This window comes from Muntiacus reevesi, chromosome 18, assembly GCF_963930625.1.
Source record: "Muntiacus reevesi chromosome 18, mMunRee1.1, whole genome shotgun sequence".
Classification (NCBI taxonomy): Eukaryota; Metazoa; Chordata; class Mammalia; order Artiodactyla; family Cervidae; genus Muntiacus; species Muntiacus reevesi.
The window spans coordinates 16,429,240-16,451,833 of NC_089266.1; the positions used below are offsets into that span (position 1 = coordinate 16,429,240).

A 22,594-nucleotide genomic window follows, 5' to 3' on the forward strand; every position below is an offset into this window, starting at 1 on the left:
ATTTGAGGTGGCTCATTTTTTAATTTTCAAGTGTGCACCACTTGGAGGGAAACAGATGTGACAAAGATTTCTTACTATCTGTGTTATGGTGAAAATGATTGCTCTTTGAGGACTGCCGTATTTAAGTATATGTTTAAGAAGTATTTTTAATTTATGTCTGTGGACAATTTGTGATCACTTAAGTATTGAGAGAGTCTTGAGGTATGGTGGGGCTTTTGGCCTTTTCAGCTTTGAATCCATTTAAGGGAAGTATTTAGAAGTGTTCCTGCATCTTTCCTGAAAGCCTTGTTCAGAATTTCAGCATTTGAGTTTTGTGCTTTACAGCAGGTGAGTTGTTCAGTCTTTGTGTGATTTTCTTCCTGCCTACACGTGTTGTTTCTGTGGTGGAACCTGCAGAGCACACCTTCGTTGTTGGATGACTTACCATTCTCCTGTTGAGGAAAATTCTGGAAGCTAGAAAGTGAGTGTGCCTTAGTTCACTTTTGAACTTTTATCAAGGTGAGAAGAAAGGAAAACAACTCTCTTTTTTTTTCTTCAAACACTGCTGGTACCCTTCCATTTCTAGTCATGCTGCACTGTAGCCAGTGTCTGTACCTCCTCTGGATTTTGTTAGATTGACCACAGATTTTAATTGTATTTTAAAGTGAATAACAGCTGATAGGTTGTATCAAACAGAACAAATCTAACTCAGGTAATCTGTAAGTAAACATGGGGCCATTTTGGTTGATGAAGCTGATTTGAGAAGTTATTTCAGTATTGAGTGGTTCTAGTTAGAGGAACTTTTCTGAGTAAAGCTTAGTAGTTGTAGTACTGAGTAAAGTTGTAGTACTAGAAAAGTAATTTTTTTAATTCTGTGAAGAAACATACTAATCCATATTGGGTTTTCTAATCATTGACAATCGTGTGTTTAAAGAGTAATGCTTATTCCTCTTATATTTGTCAGCTTCCTTGAGAGGGGAGTTCAGTAGGGGTTATTATTTTTCTTCTTGGTGAAGTCATTAGATACAGAAATTAAGTGATTTCCTTCCTGGAGAGAAAGGGAATTTTTTGGGGGAAAAAAAAAATTATTAGTATTTTTTTCTTTTCTTTTTTTTTTTAACATCCAACGTCTTTCCTTTGCCTTGAATTTGGAAAGGAAGGATTAGTGCAGACTGAGTATGTGGTTCATCTTCAGTTGATTGGGCCAGAGTAAATCTTAATATTGAGTGGTTTCCTTAGTTTTAAAGCACCTTTTCTTTGCCTTCTTTTTCTATTTTAAGTAAGTTTTTGCCTTTTGGTTAGACTGTTCTAGGTCTCAGGAAGCATGTTTCACATTAGGACTCTTTTACTTGATCACTTTATGAAAAAGTATAGGTGCAGGTGTCTCAAATAAAACGGCCCAAACACCTGGCCTTCTTACCGTGTGCAGAGAGTACTTGGATCATGTCCTTTTCCTAAAATAAGACTTGTAACTATTTCTTGGAAATCTGTATTAAGACTGGTTTTTGAGTCTTCACGTTGCTTCTGAAGATGTGTGTTTAAATTGTAATTTCCGTCATAATAAATTGCATATTAGTCTCTGGACATCATAACAGTTGTGCAGAAATATTCCAGCCAGAATGTAATAATTCATGACACAAAGCGAGACTTATCAGTACTTGCCATTCCTTGAAATGTGAGATCAAAACTCAGTGAATCACAGTAATGGTTAAAAAAGAGAATATGAATGTAAAAGGCAAATATTCCACTGTGGTAGAGGTCCCCAACATTTGAAGGCCACGAGGAGACAAAGTGGTGTCTTTGGGTGTCACTTGCATATTGTGGAGAGAATTGTGGGTCATAGGAGAAGATCAGTATATATGGATGGAAGGGTCACTTAGTTACTAGTTCAGTAATCATTTGTTCCTACGTTACGGTGTGTTGCCAGTCTTTTAGGGTGTAGGGTAAAATGTATAGGAGAAAATGAGTCGATAGGTTTGATTTATCAAAAAGCCTGGATTCCAAAAAGACTGAAATAGATGGGCTTTTTTGGCTTGTGTGGTAAGCTTTTGTTGTCTTTCATCAAATAAAGGTAAAGCAAAAATGGAGGGTGTGAGGAAACTGTCTTCAAAGTAAAGAGTGCAGTTCATGTTTATGGATAAGAAACAAATTTGAGTAGTGTGAAAGAGAAACTTAAAGATTGTATATGAAGATTTTAAACATTACATCAAGAAGCCCTTCAAGGTAGACACACCTTTTAGATTCTTGTCTCCCATGGGTAGTGGTGTCTGGGAACTGACAGCTGCTTAATACATGTTAGTTACCTTCTGTAAGGCTTGCTTGTTTAAGCTTTTCGGCTAGCTCTATACAGTTTTAACATTGGAAGGCCGCCCCCACGGAATTACTTAACTTTGCGTTTTATTGTTGTTGACTGTAAGCTTGCCTTTTTTCCCCCTCTAGTTCTGACTTTTTAAAAATTACAATTTCTCCCCAAACTTTAAGAGTGAGGGAAGTATAAGGTAAATTCAGTGCAGTTTTATCTAAATGTTATCAAAAACTCTGGTTCTTGTTACTTGAACCAGGAATCCCAAATGAGATCTCAACTCTGAATTTTAAGTACAGCAGATTCTGCCCTTGTTTGGAAAGAAGTTGCTTAAGTGGCATCAAACCTAATGGAGTCCCTCAACCTTTTAAATTTCTTTGTAAAAAGGGAGCAGCTTAAGGTCAGATTTGGTTGAATTCAGTTGGAGGGGAAGTGTTGAGGAATAAAAAAAATGAATCGCAATTTTGTTGTTAGAGTATTAAGTGAAAAATTGCTGCAAACTGATATCTAGGCTTTCATTTGCTATTTGGCCTTTGTGACTGCTTATTAGCACCTCCACTGGAGGGTGTGAAGGGATAGAGGTGAAAAGCTAATTAGTTTAGCTTCTGCTGTTTGGTAGCATAGAGGCTTTGTAGAAATACTGGTCTGATAAGTTGAACTGTCAGGAAAGTTTCATTAAACTGTTCGTATGTTACCATGGAGCACTGAGGATGTTTGAAGAGCTTACCATATTTCAAAAGATACTGGATTGCTGTTTTTCAGGGTGTGTGTGTGTGTGTGTGTTTTCAGTTAATCTTTAATTCAGTATTCTGAAGGGCTAGGGTCGACTTCACTGAGCTCTCCGAAGTTGGGTCAGGGACCTTCCCCTCACCTCAGCACCTTAAGAAGAATGTATTTGCTTTTGAATTGCTTGGATCCTTTGAGAAATCTTCGAGTTTAGTTTTGTTCAGAAACAGTTGTATTATTAGAGTTGCTAGAGATGAGATAAAAGTCCATTTTTCCTTCTTTGCCTTTTGTGAGCTAGACTGGTAGGAAATGAATTCAGTGATAAGTAAACACAAATGTGATCTTACCTGTTTCATAGCTTGGTTTTTTTTTCCCCCCCACTTAGTTATATATCAGAGATTTTTCATGTCAACATAATTTTTTTAACAGCTTCATAATACTCTATTGTATCTTTTTAAGTTTACTCTTTTTTTTCTTTTTTTTGTATTACAGTTCTTCAGTAAAAGACCTGTGCATATATTCTTAGGTACCTGTGAGAATTTTCTGTTGAATAGGTTCCTAGCAGTGCAGTTACTGGGTAAGAGTTTGAGTAGTTGCGTTGAAAACTTTGACAGTGCCTTCAAAAGGTTTATGTAGCCAAATGGAATAGTTTAAAAGTAGCCTTAAAAAGTTGGTCAGTCTGAGTGCGTGTGCTTGGCAATGTAGATGACCAGAACTTGAGGTAGACAAAGTCTATCCTAGATTCAGTTGGTTCCTGCTTCTCATTAGATTTTCACTTTATGAGCAGACATCCCCATTAACTTCATAATGGATCTCCGTCTGATGCATTCACTGTAGAATACGCAGGTTAACTATCTAATACATTGGTGCACTGTCTGTCAGGTATAGTGCAATCTGTAAGAGTTAGAAATAAAACAAGCCATTAAGTTAAGTTAAAATTGCTCAGTCATGTCTGATTCTTTGTGACCCCGTGGACTATGCAGTCCGTGGAATTACTGGAGTGGGTAGCCTTTCTCTTCTCCAGGGGATCTTCCCAACCCAGGGGTCAAACCCAGGTCTCCTGTGTTGCAGGCAGATTCTTTCCCAACTGAGCCACAAGGGAAGCCCAAGAAGACTGGAGTGGGTAGCCGATCCCTTCTCCAGCACATCTTCCCAACTCAGGAATCAAATTGGGGTCTCCTGCATTGGAGGCCGATTCAAGGAAAAGGAAACAAGCCATAAGTTTCCTTTTAAGAAATGTAGATAGTAGGGGCGACAAAATTGGGTGTTTATTTTCCATTATGACTAGGATGTCATGCGGATGCTTATTAGATCCTAGAAGGGAATGAGACCCTTAACTCTACCTGGAATGAGTGGGAAATACTTCAAAGAGCATGTAATGTTGAGCTAAAATTTGAGAAGCAAATTTGAGAAGCAAGGGCATGGAAGAACCTGGAAGTATAAATAAGATTGCAGTGGCTAGGCTGGGACAGGTGGAAGATGAGTCTGAGTGTGAAAGGGGGCAGACAAATGCTGTGTGGGAGTTTGGATTCATCCTTACCTTAGCATCACGGAAGGCTTTTAAGCAGGAGCACAGCATGGTTGAATTTATGTTCCCTCTCTTTTTTCCCTTCTTTTCTCCTCTTCTAGTCATTATTTTGGTAGTAGACACTAGGTTGAAGGCTTGCTGAGACAGGAAGAAAGAACAGTTGGGAGATTATTGCTGTTCTGGGTTAGTGTAAGGCCTAAGAGATCCTGAACTAAGGCAGTGGTATTAAGGATGGAGTGACTGGCTATCATTCTATCTAACCCTTCCTGTTTAACCTTGGTGTTTAGTCAGAATGTCATCTCTTTTTGGAAGCCTCCCCTGACCCTTTAGGCAAAACACAGTGCTTTGTCATCTAGGTTTACCTTCACACCTACTTTCTGTCTTATCTTTGGCATTGATGACACTGCTGTGGTTCTTAGTGTCTCCAGCATTAGACTATACTGTAGTCTGTTATTCCTGTCTGATATTAGTTTATGTTTAAGTTAGATATCTATAGTAGATTGTAAACCAGAGATTGGGATCAGGATTCATTCACATAGGGAATGTTGAAGGGCCGGAATTGGTTTTGGAATTGGTACTGGGGGCAGAGGTGTTGGAAGTAACTGTGTGGGCGATGCTGAAAGTGGAAGTGTTCCCGACTCTTTGCAACCCATGGATTGTAGCCCTCCAGACTCCTCAAAATTCTCCAGGCAAGAATACTGGAGTGGGTAGCCATTCCCTTCTCCAGGGGATTTTTCTGACCCAGGGATTGAACCCAGGTCTCTGGCATTGCAGGTAGATTCTTTACTGTCTGAGCCACCAGGGAAGCCCGATCCAGGACCCTTCCTATCCTTTAGGTTTCAAGTTAAGGTATTTCCCCCCCGGGACGCCTTCTGTGACCCCAGCACCCACTCTCAGCCTGTGTGGTGGTGGTGTTCAGTCGTCCAGTTGTGTCTGACTTTTTGTGACCCTGTGGACTACAGCATGCCAGGCCTTCTTGTCCCTCACCATCTCCTGAAGTTTGCCACTTGTTCGTGTCCATTGCATCAGTGATGCTGTCCAGCCGTCTCATTCTCTGCCCCCAGTCTTTCCCAGTATTAGGGACTTTTCCAATGAGTTGCCTGTTCACTTCAGGTGACCATAATACTGGAGCTTCAGCTTCAGCATCAGTCCTTCCTATGAGTATTCAGGGTTGGTTTCCTTAACATTGACTGGTTTGATCTTCTTATGGTCTAAGGGACTCTCACGAGTCTTCAGCACCACATTTCGAAGGCATCAATTCTTTGGCGCTCTGCCTTCTTTACGATCCGACTCTCACAACTGTGTGAGGGTCCCCCTAGGATTCCCTGATCATAGAGTGTCTTTACTGGTCCGTGTCATCCTCAGACACCTGGTGTGGAGCTTTGAATGCTGTAGGCATTTTAATAAAATGATTTTTTTGATTTCTCATTGATTTTCCTCTAAAGACTAAAATTTTAAAATCCTTGTGTCTAGCAGTTAAGTCCCTTCCAGTTTAAACTTAGCCTTAGGTGTAATGATGATGCACTGGGCTTCCCTGGTGGCTCAGTTGGTAAAGAGCTTGCCTGCAGTGGGGGAGACCCGGGTTCAATTCCTGGGTCGGGAAGATCCCTGAAGGAGGGCATGGCAATTCACTCCAGTATTCTTGCCTGGAGAATCCCATGGACAGAGGAGCCTGGCAGGCTACAGTTCATGGGGTTGTAAGAGTCAGACATGATTTAGCAACTAAACCAACGCAACATTGTAATAACTATACTTCAATAAAAAAATAAACTAAAAAAAATAAGCATGGGTCTTCCCTGGTAGCTCAGATGGTAAAGAATCTGTCTGCAGTGCAGGAGATGTTCGATTCCTGGGTTGGGAAGATCCGCTGGAGAAGGGATAGGCTACCCACTCGGGTATTCTCGGGCTTCCTTGGTGACTGAGGTGGTAAAGAATCCACCTGCAACGCGCGAGACTGGGGTTCGATCCCTGTGTTGGGAAGATCCCCTGGAGAAGGGAACAGCTACCTTCTCCAGTATTCTGGTCTAGAGAATTCCATGAACTGTATGTATAGTCATGGGGTCGTAAAGAGTCAGACACGGCTGAGCGACTTTCACTATTCACTTAGAGATCTGGATTGGAATCCTGCTTCTGTAGCTTAGTAGTGGTGCAGTCTTGGGCATGCTACTTCTGAGCACATAGTCATCTCATGCTGTTATTGTGATAATTAAATGAGGGTGTATATGTAAAACACTTAGCACAGTGACTGACACCATAAAGGGTCAATTAATGTTAGTAAACAGCAGTCATAATGACAATCTCTTCTCCAGCCAGAGCTGTGATTCCCTTAATAATAATAAAACTTAAGAAGCACTGCCCTGTTGGCATAGGAAAGTGTTAGAAACTGGGGTGGTGAGATCCACCTCATTTCTTTGTTCTATGAAAAAAAAAATTGCCTCCCACTCCCTCTTGTAACAAATCTACATTTGTAAAAGAAAAACTTGCCAGTGTGTTCCATAATGTAACTTTTGGTACTTGATCACAAAGCTGCTTTTCCCCTCTTTCTCAAGAAGCTGTGCATGTACCAACCACCTGCTTCATTCAAGTTGTTCTGTGGATCATGTCCCAAATCCTTGCCTATTATTTCAGTTGTGTCAGTTTCTTGATTGGTACTTCCTCATCTTCCTCTGCTTAGCACAGTCTCATGCTTGAAAAGCCTGCCTCTGGGTCTTTTTGACTGCTGTAAGCCTGTCAGTAAGTGCTCACGGTGCTTGCTACGTTCCAGGTACTCTATCTTGGTAAAGGTAGTGCGCATGCAAAGACAGATATTAAGGGACTTTCCCAGTTTTGAAATAGAGTTAACAAATTGACAACTAGGGGAACATTCAGATAATTTTAATTGAGTGGTGACTTTTAAGTGCGTTGTACAATTTAAGCAGGAAGAAAGTTATGTGAGCCTGAATAGTCTGGAAAAGTTTTTGTGGAGATGTTGTGTATTGATGTATTAAGTTTTGGGCTTAAAGGGTAGAAGGGCCTTCAGTTAGAGGCAACAGCATAGGCACAAATGATGAGTTGAATCTGGGGGCGGTTTCTAGGTCCATGCCAATTGACGCATTTGTTTCGATGTTAAAATTTCACCTTGGAGAATTTGGACTAATGAGAAGTGTACTAGGAACTATTCTTGAGTAGAGAAGTGAAGTGATAAAAAAGTACGGAATGGATTAGACAAGGGAGCCCCTACCTCTGGGCTGTGCCCCTGCCAGATCAGTGGCAGCCTTAGATCACAGATGAAGTGCCCAGTGAGTGTCATGTACTTGAGTCACAGCGAAACCATCCCCTCCCCCACGCCTGGGCCGTGGAGAAACTGTCTTCCACAAAATCGGTTCTTGTTGACCAGTAGGTTGGGGACCGCTGGATTAGAGGACTGCGAGTTAAGTCAGGAAGCTCGTAAGATCATTTAGGTGTGAGCATCCGGGCTGGGTTTGAATTGGTACTGTTAGGAATGGAGAGGATATACCAAACCTAAATGGTTCCCCCTGCCTCTCAACCTGAACAGCATTATAAGAAATAAATGGGAGGATTTTATCTTAAAGAAGCTGAAATTATGAAGGAAATGACAACCTTCTTCTTTCTTAAGAGCTTTCCTATTTGCGTCGCTTACTTGGTTCTTCTGCAGACTTGAGGCACTTCTGAAACCTGGAGGAGACTGACAATTCTGCTGGGGTGACCACCTTAGTTGTAAGTTCTTGTTGTAGCCTGTCTAAATTATTGCAATAGCTTCTTCACTGGCCTTTGACTTTTTACTTTCTTTTAATCCATCCTATACAACTGGTCTCTGCTGCACAGTTCTCATGTGTCACTCCACATATGAAAAACCTTTAATGATTTTCTGCTGCCTTTAAGTCTGAGTAAAAACTGGCTTTTGACGGTTGTCCATTAATGATCTGGCTTCAGACTGCGTTTTCGCCTTTTTCTATAGTGTTTCCTCTTGTTAAAATATGCTTTATATAATTCAGACAAGTTGATAATTTCTTCTAATCTTCAGGATGTCCGCTTTTCCCATACCTTTTCCTCTCACTGGAATGCCCCATTACCTTCTTTTGCTTCAGCCTTTTGCATAAATGAAATTTTAGTTAATTTTCAAGCTTCAGCTTAAATTTTGATAACTTCACACACCCTTCTCTAACCATCCTTCCTGTGTCTTTTTTCCATTTGTACAGAGTAATGAGGTAATGGCGGAACGAGGTTAGTAGAAACCACATTATGGGCAAGTTTTTCTTCCCCATCTGATTTTTGCTTCTGTTTTCAGTGCAAGTGCGGTTGTTGGCCACCCAAATGTCCAGACCCTTCTCTTTGGACCTTGGCAGCTAATCAGCATTTTTGCAAGGTGGATGCTGCCAATTTATTCTTGAGTAACCGGAGTCCTGTCTTGGGAATTTACAAGGGAGTAAGATGTGGCTTTCGTTTGTAGGTGTGGAGTTAGTTTGTGACTTCCATTATTTGAAGCAGCCAGATATATATGATTTCTGGAAATCTATGTTTAGAAATATATATGTATGTATATACATCTATAGATACAGAATCTCTCTCTGGAGATTGCCTCTCAATTGGGGGGAGTGTGATTTTGCCCCCTTGGGGACATTTGGCATGTCTGGAGGCATTTTTGGTTGTCATAATTTCTAGGAGGGTGCAGTGGGCATCTAGGCCAGGGATGCTGCTAAACCACCTGGACACAGGTGAGACCCCATTCCCCAGAGCAAAAGATTACTCCACGCGAGTCAGTAGTGCCGAGGTTGAGGAACTGTCTTAGGGATATACTCTGGCTTCCAGAGTGCTACTTGTGTTAGGTGGAAGTTTGCTCTTGAATCTATATTGCCGTTTATAATAAGAAAATCATATATACAGGAAGGGGCCTTAGAGGTCATGTATTTGAACTTTATTCTAACTTATATTTCTCAGAACAGTATTCTGCACGATATTAATATAATAAAAAAAGATGTTTGTTTGTTAGAGGTGCGAATATTTGAGCAGTATTCAGTATAATGAAGTGCATTGTGAATCTCATCAGGGAAGTTTTTCCATCCGACTGGGATGAACACTGTTAATTAGCTAGCTCAAATTTTCATAGCCTTTTAAAGGACCCTGATAAGATAACCCTTCTTTTGTCTCTTAAGCTTACTGTTGAATCATAATTTATGTCGGTGGCTGCAGGTGCATTAGGTCCCATCTTTTTTTTTTTTTTTTTTGGTCGGATTGTGGTTTATTAGGTGAACTCAAAGTTGGAATATTTTAGGTTTCTTTATTCTGAATGTACGATGTAACTTTACTATCGGTCCCCACCAGTGAATTGGAAATTAAAATCGAAGCCAGAAATCTACCACTTAGCTTGTACTGAGGATTAATAAGTTATAGCTTTTAATGTTTTGTATTCTTTGGAGAAGGGTGATTTATCAAAAGCTGCTGTGCTGTTTCTGTAACACTCCTTAAGTAGACAGTTTCTCTCAGCTCTAAATTGTTGAGTCACTACAACGTTTTTGGGATTTAAGTGCAATGGGAATTGTTTCAATCAACATTTTGCTCATATTAAATTTAAGAACGTTTTTGTGATATTTTGCCGTATTCACATTTTTTTTTACTCTCTTAGAATTTACATTATTTTTTCCTTCTTCCCTTGTATTATACAAGCAATTTGTGTTTATGATGGAGACATTACATAAGCCAGAAAATAAAAAACAAAAGAATCTTATCACCTACTTTTTAAAACTGAAATTAAGTCATAGTATTTATTTTATTTTTTAACACCTTTTTTCCTACTTAACAGTTTTTTGTTTTAGTAATATTTGCTTTTTCTCCATAGGTTATAATAATAGTGCAAATAATGGGCTCTTGTGCCAGGCACTAAGTTAAGTAATTGAAAGTATTTTATGTAATCATTTCTGCAGCCTTCTGAGGTCAGCTCTGTTATTTGCAGATGAAGAAGTTGAGGGAACAAAATAGTTAAATGATTTAAATATGGGTGGAGCCAGATGTGAACCTGGACCTACTCCTCTTACCTGTGACTGGAGTTGGGGGTGGGGAGTGATATTGCATCTCAGCACAGCATTTCAAGTCAATGAAGGGAGGTGGGTGTAGAGTCCAGTATATATATTTTTTTAGCAGTTTTGATATAGAAAGATAAAGATTTAAGAGTTAGGAATGGAATTTCTTCTGAAGACATCACTTTTCCCCTTCCCTGTTTATTGAGAAAAATTGTTTAGTAACTACTCTTTTCATTGCCCTCCATGGGGATTTTGAGACCAAGGAGGGAGTGTGAGCAAGATACATTTGCCTTTGAGGCGTATATGATTAATGTCAAGTTCTCAGATGTGCTTTCAGAGGGTCAGAGAAATATTGAAAGAGGTGGGATTTGAGTCAGCAGATTATTCTTTAAGTTGCAGATTTTAAAGAACTAAATAATTTTGAAATAACTTTGGAATGTTGATTGCTTAAGTACCTTCTGTGGTGTGATGTTAATTACAACCCACTTTTTATGTGTGCTGGGTGAGCATGGGTTTTCCATACGTTTTGTGGAAGCTGTGTAACATCTGTGTCCTTGCTTGGGTCCCAGAGGGAGGCTGCTTCCTGTGATTGCAAGACAGAGTGTAATGCTTTGGGGCAGTAGGCTGCCATATACTTCTCTCACTCATTGTATTAATCATCTGACAGTAATAATGTGCCTCCTTGCACGGCTTGTGTTAAGTCACTTCAGTCATGTCCGACTCTGCACCCATATGGACTATAGCCCGCCGGCTCCTGTGTCCTTGGGATTCTCCAGGCAAGAGTATTGGAATGGGTTGCCATTTTCATGGCTAGTACCAGCTGTATACTGTTATCAGTTTGAAAGAGGATATTGAGTTGATTGGAAGATCAGATAGTGGTTTTTGTTTATGGTAGAAAATGCTTTTCCTATTATTAAATTGAGTCAAGGTATTTTGAATGAAGAGCTTATTACATTGGTTCATCTGTCAATTGAACCAATGTAATAATACAGCTATTTTTTAAATTACATTAGGAATTACTTTTAAATTTAAAATCAAAAATAGGAAAAGTGGACATAGAACAGTTATACAGAATGCTGTATGCCAGCAAGTCCATAAGGATAAAACTCTAATCCTTAGAAGGTCTAGTTTAATAAGAATATAGTTTGTTTGTTAAAGGCATTGTAAGCTTAGAGTGAGAAATTTTTGGCAATTACATAGAGTGGTGGACATGTTTGACCTTTAAGTGTATTGGTAGCTCAGACAGTGAAGTTTGCCTGCAGTACAGGAGACTGAGGTTCAGTCCCTGGGTTGGGAAGATCCCCTAGAGAAGGGAATGGCAATCCACTACAGTATTCTTGCCTGGAGAATCCTATGGACAGAGGAACCTGGTGGGCTACCGTCCATGAGGATCAAAGAGTTGGACACGACTGACAACTAACACTTTTCTCAGTCATTTGCTTAAATATTTTGATATTAATGATTTGAATTGTCATACTGTAAAGTCTTAGTGTAGTACTACACGGCTTACCATCCTATGTTGATTTTTATCTAAAGATAAAATGTTTGACCAAAATGGAAGTTGCCCTCATTTTTTTGAGGGAGGAGGAGGTTGCTTTTAGTTCAGTGATGCACAAACTTTTTGATCTCAAGGCCCCTTTTCACTTTTAAAAAATGTCGAAAACCACCAAGAACTTTGGTGGGTTATCAGTAGTTGATTAGAAACTTTGAGAAATTTAAAGAATAATTATTTACTGGGATTTCCTGGTGATCCAGTGATTAGGACTCTGCTTTCACTGCCTAGGGCACGGGTTCAGTCCCTGGTGGGGGAACTATGATCCTACAAGCTGGGCAGTGCGGCCACAGATTAAAGGGGAAAAAAATAATTCATTTAAAAATAACCTATTACATATTATGGATGATAACTTTTATCAGAACAACAAAAATTAAGTGGTAATGGCATTATTTTACATTTTTGCAGATCTTTCTAATGTTTGGCTTAATAGAAAACAGCTGGGTTCTCATATCTCCTCCTGCATTCATTCTGTTGTGATAATGTTGTTTTGGAAGTATGTACAGAAAATCTGACCTCATACAAATGTGTAGTTTGGTAAAGAGACAAGTATTTTTAGCCTTTTAAAGTGTGCATATCCTTTGACACTGCCCAAACTTGACAAGTAGTATTTTCATAAAGGTTAGCTGCGCTGTGGAATCTAAAGCCGTATCAGTGAGGTTTTCATACTCTGTCAGATTAATCCATTTGGTCTGTCTTGCACTTACTTTTACCCATGCACTAGTTTCTAAGGAGCGTTGGTCATTTGGTCATTGACAGAGTTATGCAGATCTTCCAAAAGGTTGACACATTTCATTATGTGATATCCAGTTCTCGTTCACTAATATCAGCAGTAGTCTGTTTAATCAGAAATGACTTTAAGTATTGGGGAAATGTTCCAAGTTCATGGTGGTGGATACACATTTTCAAAATACTTATTTTTGCATAAAAACTCGGATTTTATCATTGGCAACAGACCTCATACTGGGTTTCCTTGAAGTGATTAGGGTTCACTTTGTTCATTTGCAAGAAGATGTCTGCTCAATATTCAAAAGTCTATATAATCATAGTTTGTTAGTTGTTCTGCCAAATATAACTAGTGTTACATGGAAGAAGCTTCTAGTTCAACTTGTAACTCAGTTTTCTTAAGGCAGTAGAAGTGCTTTATGTGTACTTTACCTTTCATTGCACAGAATATTTAGATACGGGTATACACATGCTCTGAAGAGTTGAATGGAGATTTAATGAAGTTCATAATTTCTGTATTTCATCAAGGATATCAAAGGTCATTATAATAACCTTTTAAAAAAACTTTAATTTTTAACTAAATGAGTAAAGAATACAGTGACCAGAGGCTATTAGTACAGTTAGGTACCTCTGCTCTTGATTTTTGCTAAGGTACCAGCAATTTTGCTCAGACTTGTCTTTGCATCCTTATCGCAAACGTCAGCACTATGGAAAAAGGCAAATAATGTTTAATATTATTATGAAAAGTTTGATCTTGTGGACCTCTGAAATGGTCTTTGAACTCTCAAGAAATTTGTAGGCCACACTTTAGTACCTGCTGGCTTAGTTCTTTACATAGATTTCCTTTTACTCTCAGACCAGATAAATCAAAAGGGATGAAGAAGAGGCACACTGCTGAGGTTTTTAGCTGGGGTTGAAAGCAGTTGCCTGAGATGATAAAACTGGGTAAGAAGTAAAAAAGAAATTCAGTTTTGAGCTTCAGGGGGCTTGAGGTACCTAGAGGTGAGGATGTTGGTTGGTGCAGCTGAACGTGTTTTTCTGAGCGACCAGAGGACTTACACATTGCTGTCAAGATTCTTGCCAAGGAAGTGAGTTGAGAGGGAAGAGGGCAGAAGGGACCTCGTTGTCAAGGACATCGGGAAGGAAGAATTTCCAGAAGAATGGGGTGGTCAGCACTACCTAATGCTTCAGAGAAGTCAGATAGAATGGGGACTGAGACTTGAGCATGGGATTTGATAATGAGATTGCTTGTGACCTTTGCCAGAGCCGTAGGAGTAAAAGGCAGATTACAGAAGAGTGAGAAGGGCAGAGGCAGCTATTTATAACTATTCTTTCAAGAAGTTCTGAAGAAAAGAGACGAATTGATTGGGCAATTAATTTGAAAGGTGGGCCATACTGAGGACAGTGGAAAGGAAAGAAAATTGATGAAATAAACTGGCATTACAGGTGTGATACAGTAAAGCTTTTAGTATGATCTATCTTACAGAGAAGTGGGAAGCTGACAAACATTGGATCCTTTGGCCAGAAATGTACAGACATTTGGCATACAGACTTTGGGTAGGGAATGAGGAGTTCTTACTACTTCTTTGCTATTTGATTCCTGGTGTTTAGTTTGATACATTTGCTTTAAATTCACTAGTTTCAAGAAGTTTTAAAGCTATTTTTCTTTTAAATGCAGATGATTTGACTTTAAGAGTCTGTGACTACCTTCAGTGTATGGTAACAAGTGACTAAAAGGAAGGATGGGATTGATTCTTTTGTAAAAGAATTGTGGCCCCGCCCCAACACCCTCCCCTTTAGGTTTGAGTGTTTTCTTTTTGAAGACAGTTTGGCTAACAGCCTCCATAATGTTTGTATTAAAAACATGTGTGTTGTTTTCTAATGTGTTTGTATTTCTAACTTCCTTTTCTTCTTTCTCTTCTAGTCTGTTCTCTGGGGAGGCGGTAAGGGGCTGTGGAGCTGGCCTCGGCACCGGGAGAGGCTGGACTTCCTGTCTCTCTGTGCTGAATGGCTGCGATGGCGCCCGCTCTCACTGACGCAGCAGCTGAAACACACCATATCCGGTTCAAACTGGCTCCCCCATCCTCCACTTTGTCCCCTGGCAGTGCCGAGAATAACGGCAACGCCAACATCCTTATTGCTGCCAACGGAACCAAAAGAAAAGCCATTGCTGCAGAGGATCCCAGTCTAGACTTCCGAAATAATCCTACCAAGGAAGACTTGGGAAAGCTGCAACCACTGGTGGCATCTTATCTCTGCTCCGATGTAACATCTGTTCCCTCAAAGGAATCACTGAAGTTGCAAGGTGTCTTCAGCAAGCAGACAGTACTCAAATCTCACCCTCTCTTATCTCAGTCCTATGAACTCCGAGCTGAGCTGTTGGGAAGACAGCAAGTTTTGGAGTTTTCCTTAGAAAATCTTAGAACCATGAATACAAGTGGTCAGACAGCTCTGCCACAAGCACCTGTAAATGGGTTGGCGAAGAAATTGACTAAAAGTTCAACACATTCTGATCATGACAATTCCAGTCCCCTTAATGGGGGAAAACGGGCTCTCACTTCATCTTCTCTTCAGGGGGGTGAAGTGGTGGCATCTGAATCTGGGGACTTGAAAGGGGGTATGACCAATTGCACTCTTCCACATAGAAGCCTTGATGTAGAACATACAACTGTATTTAGCAATAATAGCACTGCAAACAAACCTTCTGTAAATTCCATGGAACAGCCGGCACTTCAAGGAAGCAGTAGGTTATCACCTGACACAGACTCCAGTTCGAACGTGGGGGGTGTCAAGTTAGAGGGTAAAAAGTCTCCCCTGTCTTCCATCCTCTCCAGTGCTTTAGATTCTGACATCAGGATAACAGCTTTACTGCGGCGGCAGGCCGACATTGAGAGCCGGGCCCGCAGGTTACAGAAGCGCTTACAGGTTGTGCAAGCCAAGCAGGTGGAGAGGCACATACAGCATCAGCTGGGTGGATTTTTAGAGAAAACTTTAAGCAAGCTGCCAAACTTGGAATCTTTGAGGCCCCGGAGCCAGTTGATGCTGACTCGAAAGGCCGAAGCTGCATTGAGAAAAGCTGCCAGTGAGACCGCTGCTTCAGAGGGACTTAGCAACTTCCTGAAAAGTGATTCAATTTCAGAAGAATTGGAGAGATTTACAGCCAGTGGTATAGCCAACTTGAGGTGCAGTGAACGAGCGTTTGATTCCGACATCACAGACAGTAGTTCAGGAGGAGAGTCTGATATCGAAGAGGAAGAACTGACCAGAGCTGACCCTGAGCAGCGCCACGTACCCCTGTGAGTAGAATCATGCATAATGTCATTTTTCAGAAACGTTTGGATGGCGAATTCCCATCATGGGAAGACAGGACGTCTTTTATGATGGGTGCTTAGAATCTATTTGTCTTTTTCCTAATTTTAGGTAGCGGGGTACATATATACCTCTAGTGAAGAAATAGAAGGTATTTTTGGTTTTGTGTTGCTGTAGGGTAAAAGCTGCTAATTTCCCATTGAAATCTTAGTAAGAGAAAACTAGAAGACTTCCAGTTTGTAAAACTACCCATTCTTCTTTCACAGTGAATAATTAGGTTTCTTTTGAAACCATATGTAGGATGTTTTGTAAGTTTCTGAGGCTTGACTTCAGATTGTTGTTTCTAGTAAGTGGGGCAAAAGTTTAGTTGACCTAGTTAAGTTCTCTGGAATTTATGGTTGCTTTTAATTGAGTTTTCAGCAGAGAATGTACCTGGTTTTCAATTTTGACATTTGAGATTTCCTTATAAAAAAAATACGGACTAATAATCAGGAAGTGCTTCAGAGTATTTTGTAGGTTGTCTACAAGCATGATATGCTGTCACAACCTGATTCTCTTCCTAAAAGAAACCTTTATCAAAGGTTTGGGTTTTATTTTCTTTCAACTAAGTTAAATGTATTGATATATTTGGGATAAATTCTTACTGGATTTTCAAAATGGGTTGAGGAAAATTCTCCATAAGTTCTTTGTGGCACTTTACATGGACCTGGTAGAGACATACATGCTTTTACCTCCTGGTCCTGCATTCAGCTCTAAGATAAGAAAGTACAGTATATCTCCTTAAAGATAGATCTGTGTTTATCTAGACTTCATGAGAGAGGGAAACAGGAGTAGTTGGAAAAGAGGGCAGGAGCGTTGACTAGTAGATCTCTTTGGGTGGGAATGTTGTAAAGTTTGGATTGCTAGAGAAGACTGAAGTAGGTGGCTATGTCGGAATAGTTGACTGTCCCTTGCCTGTAATAAAAAGGTGACTTAAGATTTTCCCTGGAAACTTTGTTGAGACAGCTATGCTTCTAAGCATAAGTAGATTTCCTTTATTTTTTTTTTTCCAGTTATAAACATAGATAACACTGTATCTGAGTATGAAATTTGGGTTTATGTTTCTGTTTTGAGTGAAAAAAATCTGGATAATCTTGCTGAATTTTTTCCCTTGTAGACCAAGTGCCATTATCACTTGTAAGCTTATTGCGCTCAAGAGTCTACTTCTATATTCAGGTCTAAAGCAAATAAATTTCAGAGCATTGCTGTAACATAGTTACTTTTCCTTAAATGGATTAGTAGCTTCAGTCAGGTTGCCAATATTTGTGGCATTATCACCACTAACTTTGCTACATAAACTACAGTTTTAAGCAACCTTGTCAACAGTTGAATATTCTGTTTGAGTGATTTTGTGTAAGATAGTGTAGTTGAAGTCTTTAAAGTTTCCTGTACTTATTTTGTGTATTTGATGAAAAACATCTAGAATCTATAAGCTTAATGTTTTCAAGAGACATTGTATTGGCAACGTTTCTAAGTTTTGGTAATGTTGTGGGTAACATTCCAATCCAGTGAAATCAGAATGCCTATGAAAGAACTTTTTTTTACATCATGAAGTCTGTCGACTTCAAAAGACCTCTTAGTCCACCTGCTTAGGTTTGGGCATTCTTCTCACAATGGTTTGTTGATTGGAAGGGTGTAAATTAAAAAGACAGCAAAGGGATTATTTTAGGAAGCTTCTTGGGATCAGTTTAAGAATGCTTTTAAAAGTTGAATTTCCATGCTTCAGATCATATTAAAGTAAGGACGATTCGGGCACTAAAAGTACTGGCAAGTAAATATGCTTTTGCAAATTATGATATATATGAATTTAAATTAAAGCCACTAATAAAGTGCAAATACTTTTAACTTCTTGTTTTAAGCAATGTCACCAGATTGACTCCAAAGGCTAGTATTTAACCAGGGTGTTTGTTGACCACCTGAGTATTTTAAAGGCTTTCAACAACTGGCCAGTGAAAGTGGAAGCAGCACTTTGATTAAAAAAGAAAAAGAAGTTGTTCTTTGGATGCAGAGAAACCTTTTCTTTGTGATTTAAAGTCCCTCCCAAATCTCATAACAGCATTTATAATTCTTAAGTCCTGGAATAAGAAGTTATTTAAGTCTTCAGGGGCTTGACCCAGTTGGTGAATTTCAACTTTTTACATCTTTGAATAGCTTGTCTAGTATTTCACTCCCTTGTTGAAGTACTGTCAGAGATAAAGTCACTAGATTTAGTCTGGTGGCCATAATGAAAATATTTACTAGAGAAGACTTGAATTGTTTTTAGGTGATGTTGCTTAAATTACAAGTGGAAGATGATTCTCTGAAAATTACAAGCTTTCACCAAGAATTCATTTGTGTTTTTCCCTTTTAATAAAAGAGGAAAAATCTGTAATTTATTGTAAGTCCTAGGCACATGCTGTCCAGTAGCAGAATGATTGGTTTTATATATTATCAAGAATTACATGTTTATCGTTTTTTTTTCTTTTTTTACAATTAGTGAATTCTAATATAGCTGTATGAGACAGCAGAAGAGAAGTATTTTCTTTTTCCTTAATTTTTTCTGGTTAACTTTAGTTTAAAATTGTTACACCTTTCTGTTGTAAGCTTTTTAGACGATCACCTGAAAATGTTTCATATATATATATCTTCCTGTCTTGGTACATGTACCTCCTTCTTTGGAAATTCTACACTACATTGGGTTTGACCTATATTATTGTTTAGTAACATCACTGTGGAATGAGCAGGAATTGAAACATCATCTTAAATTCTTTCTATTGAGGTATAAATTCTTTGACTTATAATGTGTTAATTTCTGGTATACACCAAAGTGATTCCATTATACATACATATTCCATTATATATAACATTATACATATGTATTTTTTTTCATAGTTTTTCCACTATGGATGATTATAGGATATTGAATCTAGTTCCTTGTGCTATACAACAGTAGGACTTTTTAAAAAAATCTATTTTATATGTAGTATTTGTATCTGCTAATTGCAGACTCATAATTTATCCCTCTCCCACCTTCTTTCCCCTTTGGAATCATAAGTTTGTTTTCTACACAGTTGAGTTCTGTAAATAAATTCACTTGTAACTTATTTTAAGATCCCACATATAAATGATATATGGTATTTGTCTTTCTCATCTGACTTCACTTAATATGAATAATCTCTAGGTCTGTCCACATTGCTGCAAATGGCATTATTTCATTCTTTTTTTTTTTTTTTTTCATTCTTTTTAAAAACATCATCATCTTGAATGAGGGACTAGAAAGGAAGCTATATGTTTCAATAAATACCTCAGTGTTTGGTTCTTAATTGTGGATGTAGAAATAAAAGCATTTAGTTACCTCATGTGTTGTATAATAGAACTGTTGAGTGTGTGCTTGTGCTCCCACACTCTTCTTCAACTTAGTTTTTCTTTGTATTTCTCCTTTTCATATCTTAAGTTTTGTATTGCTATTTTGTTATGAATTCCTGGACCCATGCTTAATTTTGCTCAATTTAGTTTTCATTTTCTTACCCTTGTACTTACAAACTTTTGTAGTAAGTACCTGTAAAGAAAAAAAATTTTTCCAGATATTAAATGTGTCTTTAGATCAACAGCTTGTGGGTTCTTACTGTTGTACTTTTTTTTTTTTAAGCCTCATTCTTGGCTTCAGTTTGCTCTCCCTGTTCTTGTTTTATTTTCATGGGTTTTTTGTTTGTTTGTTTAATTTATTCTAAACTTTGTTGCATTTGTGTGATAGCTTCTTGAAGTCTGTTGTGATCAGAGTTGAGTAAAAGTAAACTAGATGTTCAGTTTAGTGAAAGAAGTTATTTGCATTTTGGATTGTCTTGATTGCAGTGACTTTGCTTTATTTCTGAGGAATTTCATCCTTTTGGAGTTTATGAAGAGTTTACGGTATCATAACTAGTGTGTTCGTAGGTTTTGCTTTTTAAGTACTATGGAATGCTTTGTGTTGTAGCTCCTGCTTGAATTTGTTACGTACACACAGATGATGTTGCCAAGGATGGCAGTCAACTTGATTTGTCCTTATTTTCATGTTCCTTCTCCTCTCGCAGAATGATGGGAGTGAGAGATCTATTAGCTGGAAGCCTAACATCTAACCCTTCTTTACCGTAGACTAGCTTTGTTACCACTTTCCTAATAAAAATGAGGAAACTGATCTCCAAGGCTTAAATTGCTTTGAATTGTGACAGCTCTATCTTTAACATTGATGGAGCTTTTCTCATCACCATCTTTTTGCATTTGGGGAATCTGAGGCAAAGTTCCCTGTAAGTCACTAGGATACCTTGAAACAAAATGGCTTTCTTGACTTTGACTTAGAGCTTTGATTCTTTTACTACCTATGTCCCCGCAGCCCTTGCCACCCCATAATCCATTAAAATGATTATTGTATATTTTACTGGGTGTGATACATTTGTGGGAATAATTCTATCATGTTCTTAGAGAAGTTACTTTGGAGCTAAGTGAACTTTGACTTGCCAAACACCTTGTTCTAATCTAATCACCTTTGATTGAATGCCCCAGGTTTTTCTGCTAGCATGCATATGACATCCAGTGGCTGAAATAGGAATTTGTATTTTCTCCATCTTCTCCTCCTTCCCCCTTTTTTTCTGAGAAGTTACACAGGTAGTGAGAATTATTCTTGGTAGTGAGAATTATTCTTGGTGCTTCTTGTATGATTCTGAAGGCAGGAAGTTAGGCAGCAGGAATTTGGGAGCTACTCATTTGCTGCAGATCTAGATGTTCCAGATATTTCCTGTTGCCTTCGGATTGGTGTTTCCATTCTGTAAAATTGAGCAGTTGTAAAATTATGCAGTTGACCCTTGAACAACACTAGGGTTAGTGATGCCCAGCCTCTCTCTATCTGGATTCAGCCAACCACAGATCATAGTAACTGTTGAAAAAAATCTGCGTCTAAGTGAATGTGCACAGTTTAAAGCCGTGTTGTTTAAGGGTCAACTATATTCTTTTAAAGTGATCATTTGTAAGTACTTATGAACAAACATGTAAGACATCAGAAGTGTCATAGGTAAATAAACTGAATTTCTGTGCACAGAAAGTATATAATTTTGATGTGTATTGGAGACATGGGAGATAAAGATGAATACTTAGAACAGTGCCTGGCATGTACTAATACGTAGTAAATGTTGGGTGATAGACATAAAATAGGAAGAGATTACAACTGGTTGATGGAACTGGAAAGAAAGAATAGTAGAAATGAACCTTGAAGGCTGGCTAGGATTTTGATAGAAAGTTGTCTTTTGGTTATGGCCTAATGAGGTAGGTCAGTACAGGAGGAAGGCGTGGCATAATCAGAGAGGACAGAGGCTGAATGGCTAAGGGCTTTTTGGTGGCTAGAGTGGAGACATTTTAGAGATCTAGTAGTACAGGTTACGGAGAAGGCAGTGGCAACCCACTCCAGTACTCTTGCCTGGAAAATTCTATGGACAGAGGAGCCTGGTGGGCTGCAGTCCATGGGGATGTGAAGAGTCGGACACGACTGAGCAACTTCACTTTCACTTTTCGCTTGCATGCCTTGGAGAGGGAAATGGCAACCCAGTCCAGTGTTCTTCCCTGGAGAATCCCAGGGACGGCAGAGCCTGGTGGGCTGCAGTCTATGGGGTCGCACAGAGTCGGACAGGACTGAAGCGACTTAGCAGCAGCAGCAGCAGTACAAGTTAAGTATAATAATTGTAGTGTAAAAAGGAAAAGAGAAGATTCCAGAGGATGGTGCAGAAATGGATTTAATGGGATTAGTAACAAAGGCTGTATGGGTAAAACAGGGAGGGATCATCATAGATAATTGAAGTTTCAAGCTTGGGTAACTGACTGAGAACACAACTTGTAGAATAACCCTTATAGTTCATGAGGATCCAAGTTCTTTACTAGGGTCTTAAAAATGAAGGTTTCTGTATACCTTATAAGTTCCAGCAACTGTTAAAAATCAGGAAATGGCTTTCCAAGCAGTCCTGTATAAACAGAGAAGGAGGGACTGAGCTATGCAGAGAGGCCTTGAAGCCTTACCTTGGAGACTTTGGGAATTGATTAATTTGTTTATTAGAGGTACTGAACACCTACTCTGTGCTGAGGTCCTAGGGATATATAGTGGTGAGTAAGAGAAACAATTGCTGCCCTGTCCTCGTGGGTAAACTGGTTAGAAAGAACGATTAATTAAATACTTAAGCAAGTGATCGTATAGTTAATGGCATATTTATAATGGTCGTGGGTGCCATAGAAGCAAAGTTTGCAGTGCTGAGATGGTGCATATTTGGAACATCTAAGATGGGTGGGGATGTCCTAACAAGTATCTTGAAGTCAAGTTGCATGTAACTTGAGACCTGAATGATGACAAGGAATTGGTGGTGAAGAGGAGAGGAGATGTGTAACAGAGAGAGAAAATAGCCTGTGCTAAGACTTTGGGA

General features: G+C 39.0%; 1 protein-coding gene across 4 annotated transcripts in view; it reads left to right on the plus strand.

The window, feature by feature from the left end:
* The window catches only part of KANSL1 (KAT8 regulatory NSL complex subunit 1), a 172,509-nt gene that overhangs the window by 28,814 nt on the left and 121,101 nt on the right, over positions 1-22,594 (plus strand). For all 4 annotated transcript variants that reach the window (XM_065908748.1, XM_065908750.1, XM_065908747.1 and 1 more), the window contains one exon: positions 14,755-16,126. In XM_065908748.1, coding sequence (XP_065764820.1) covers positions 14,838-16,126 — 1,289 coding nt within the window. In that variant the 5' untranslated portion in view covers positions 14,755-14,837. The remainder of the gene's footprint in view (positions 1-14,754; positions 16,127-22,594) is intronic.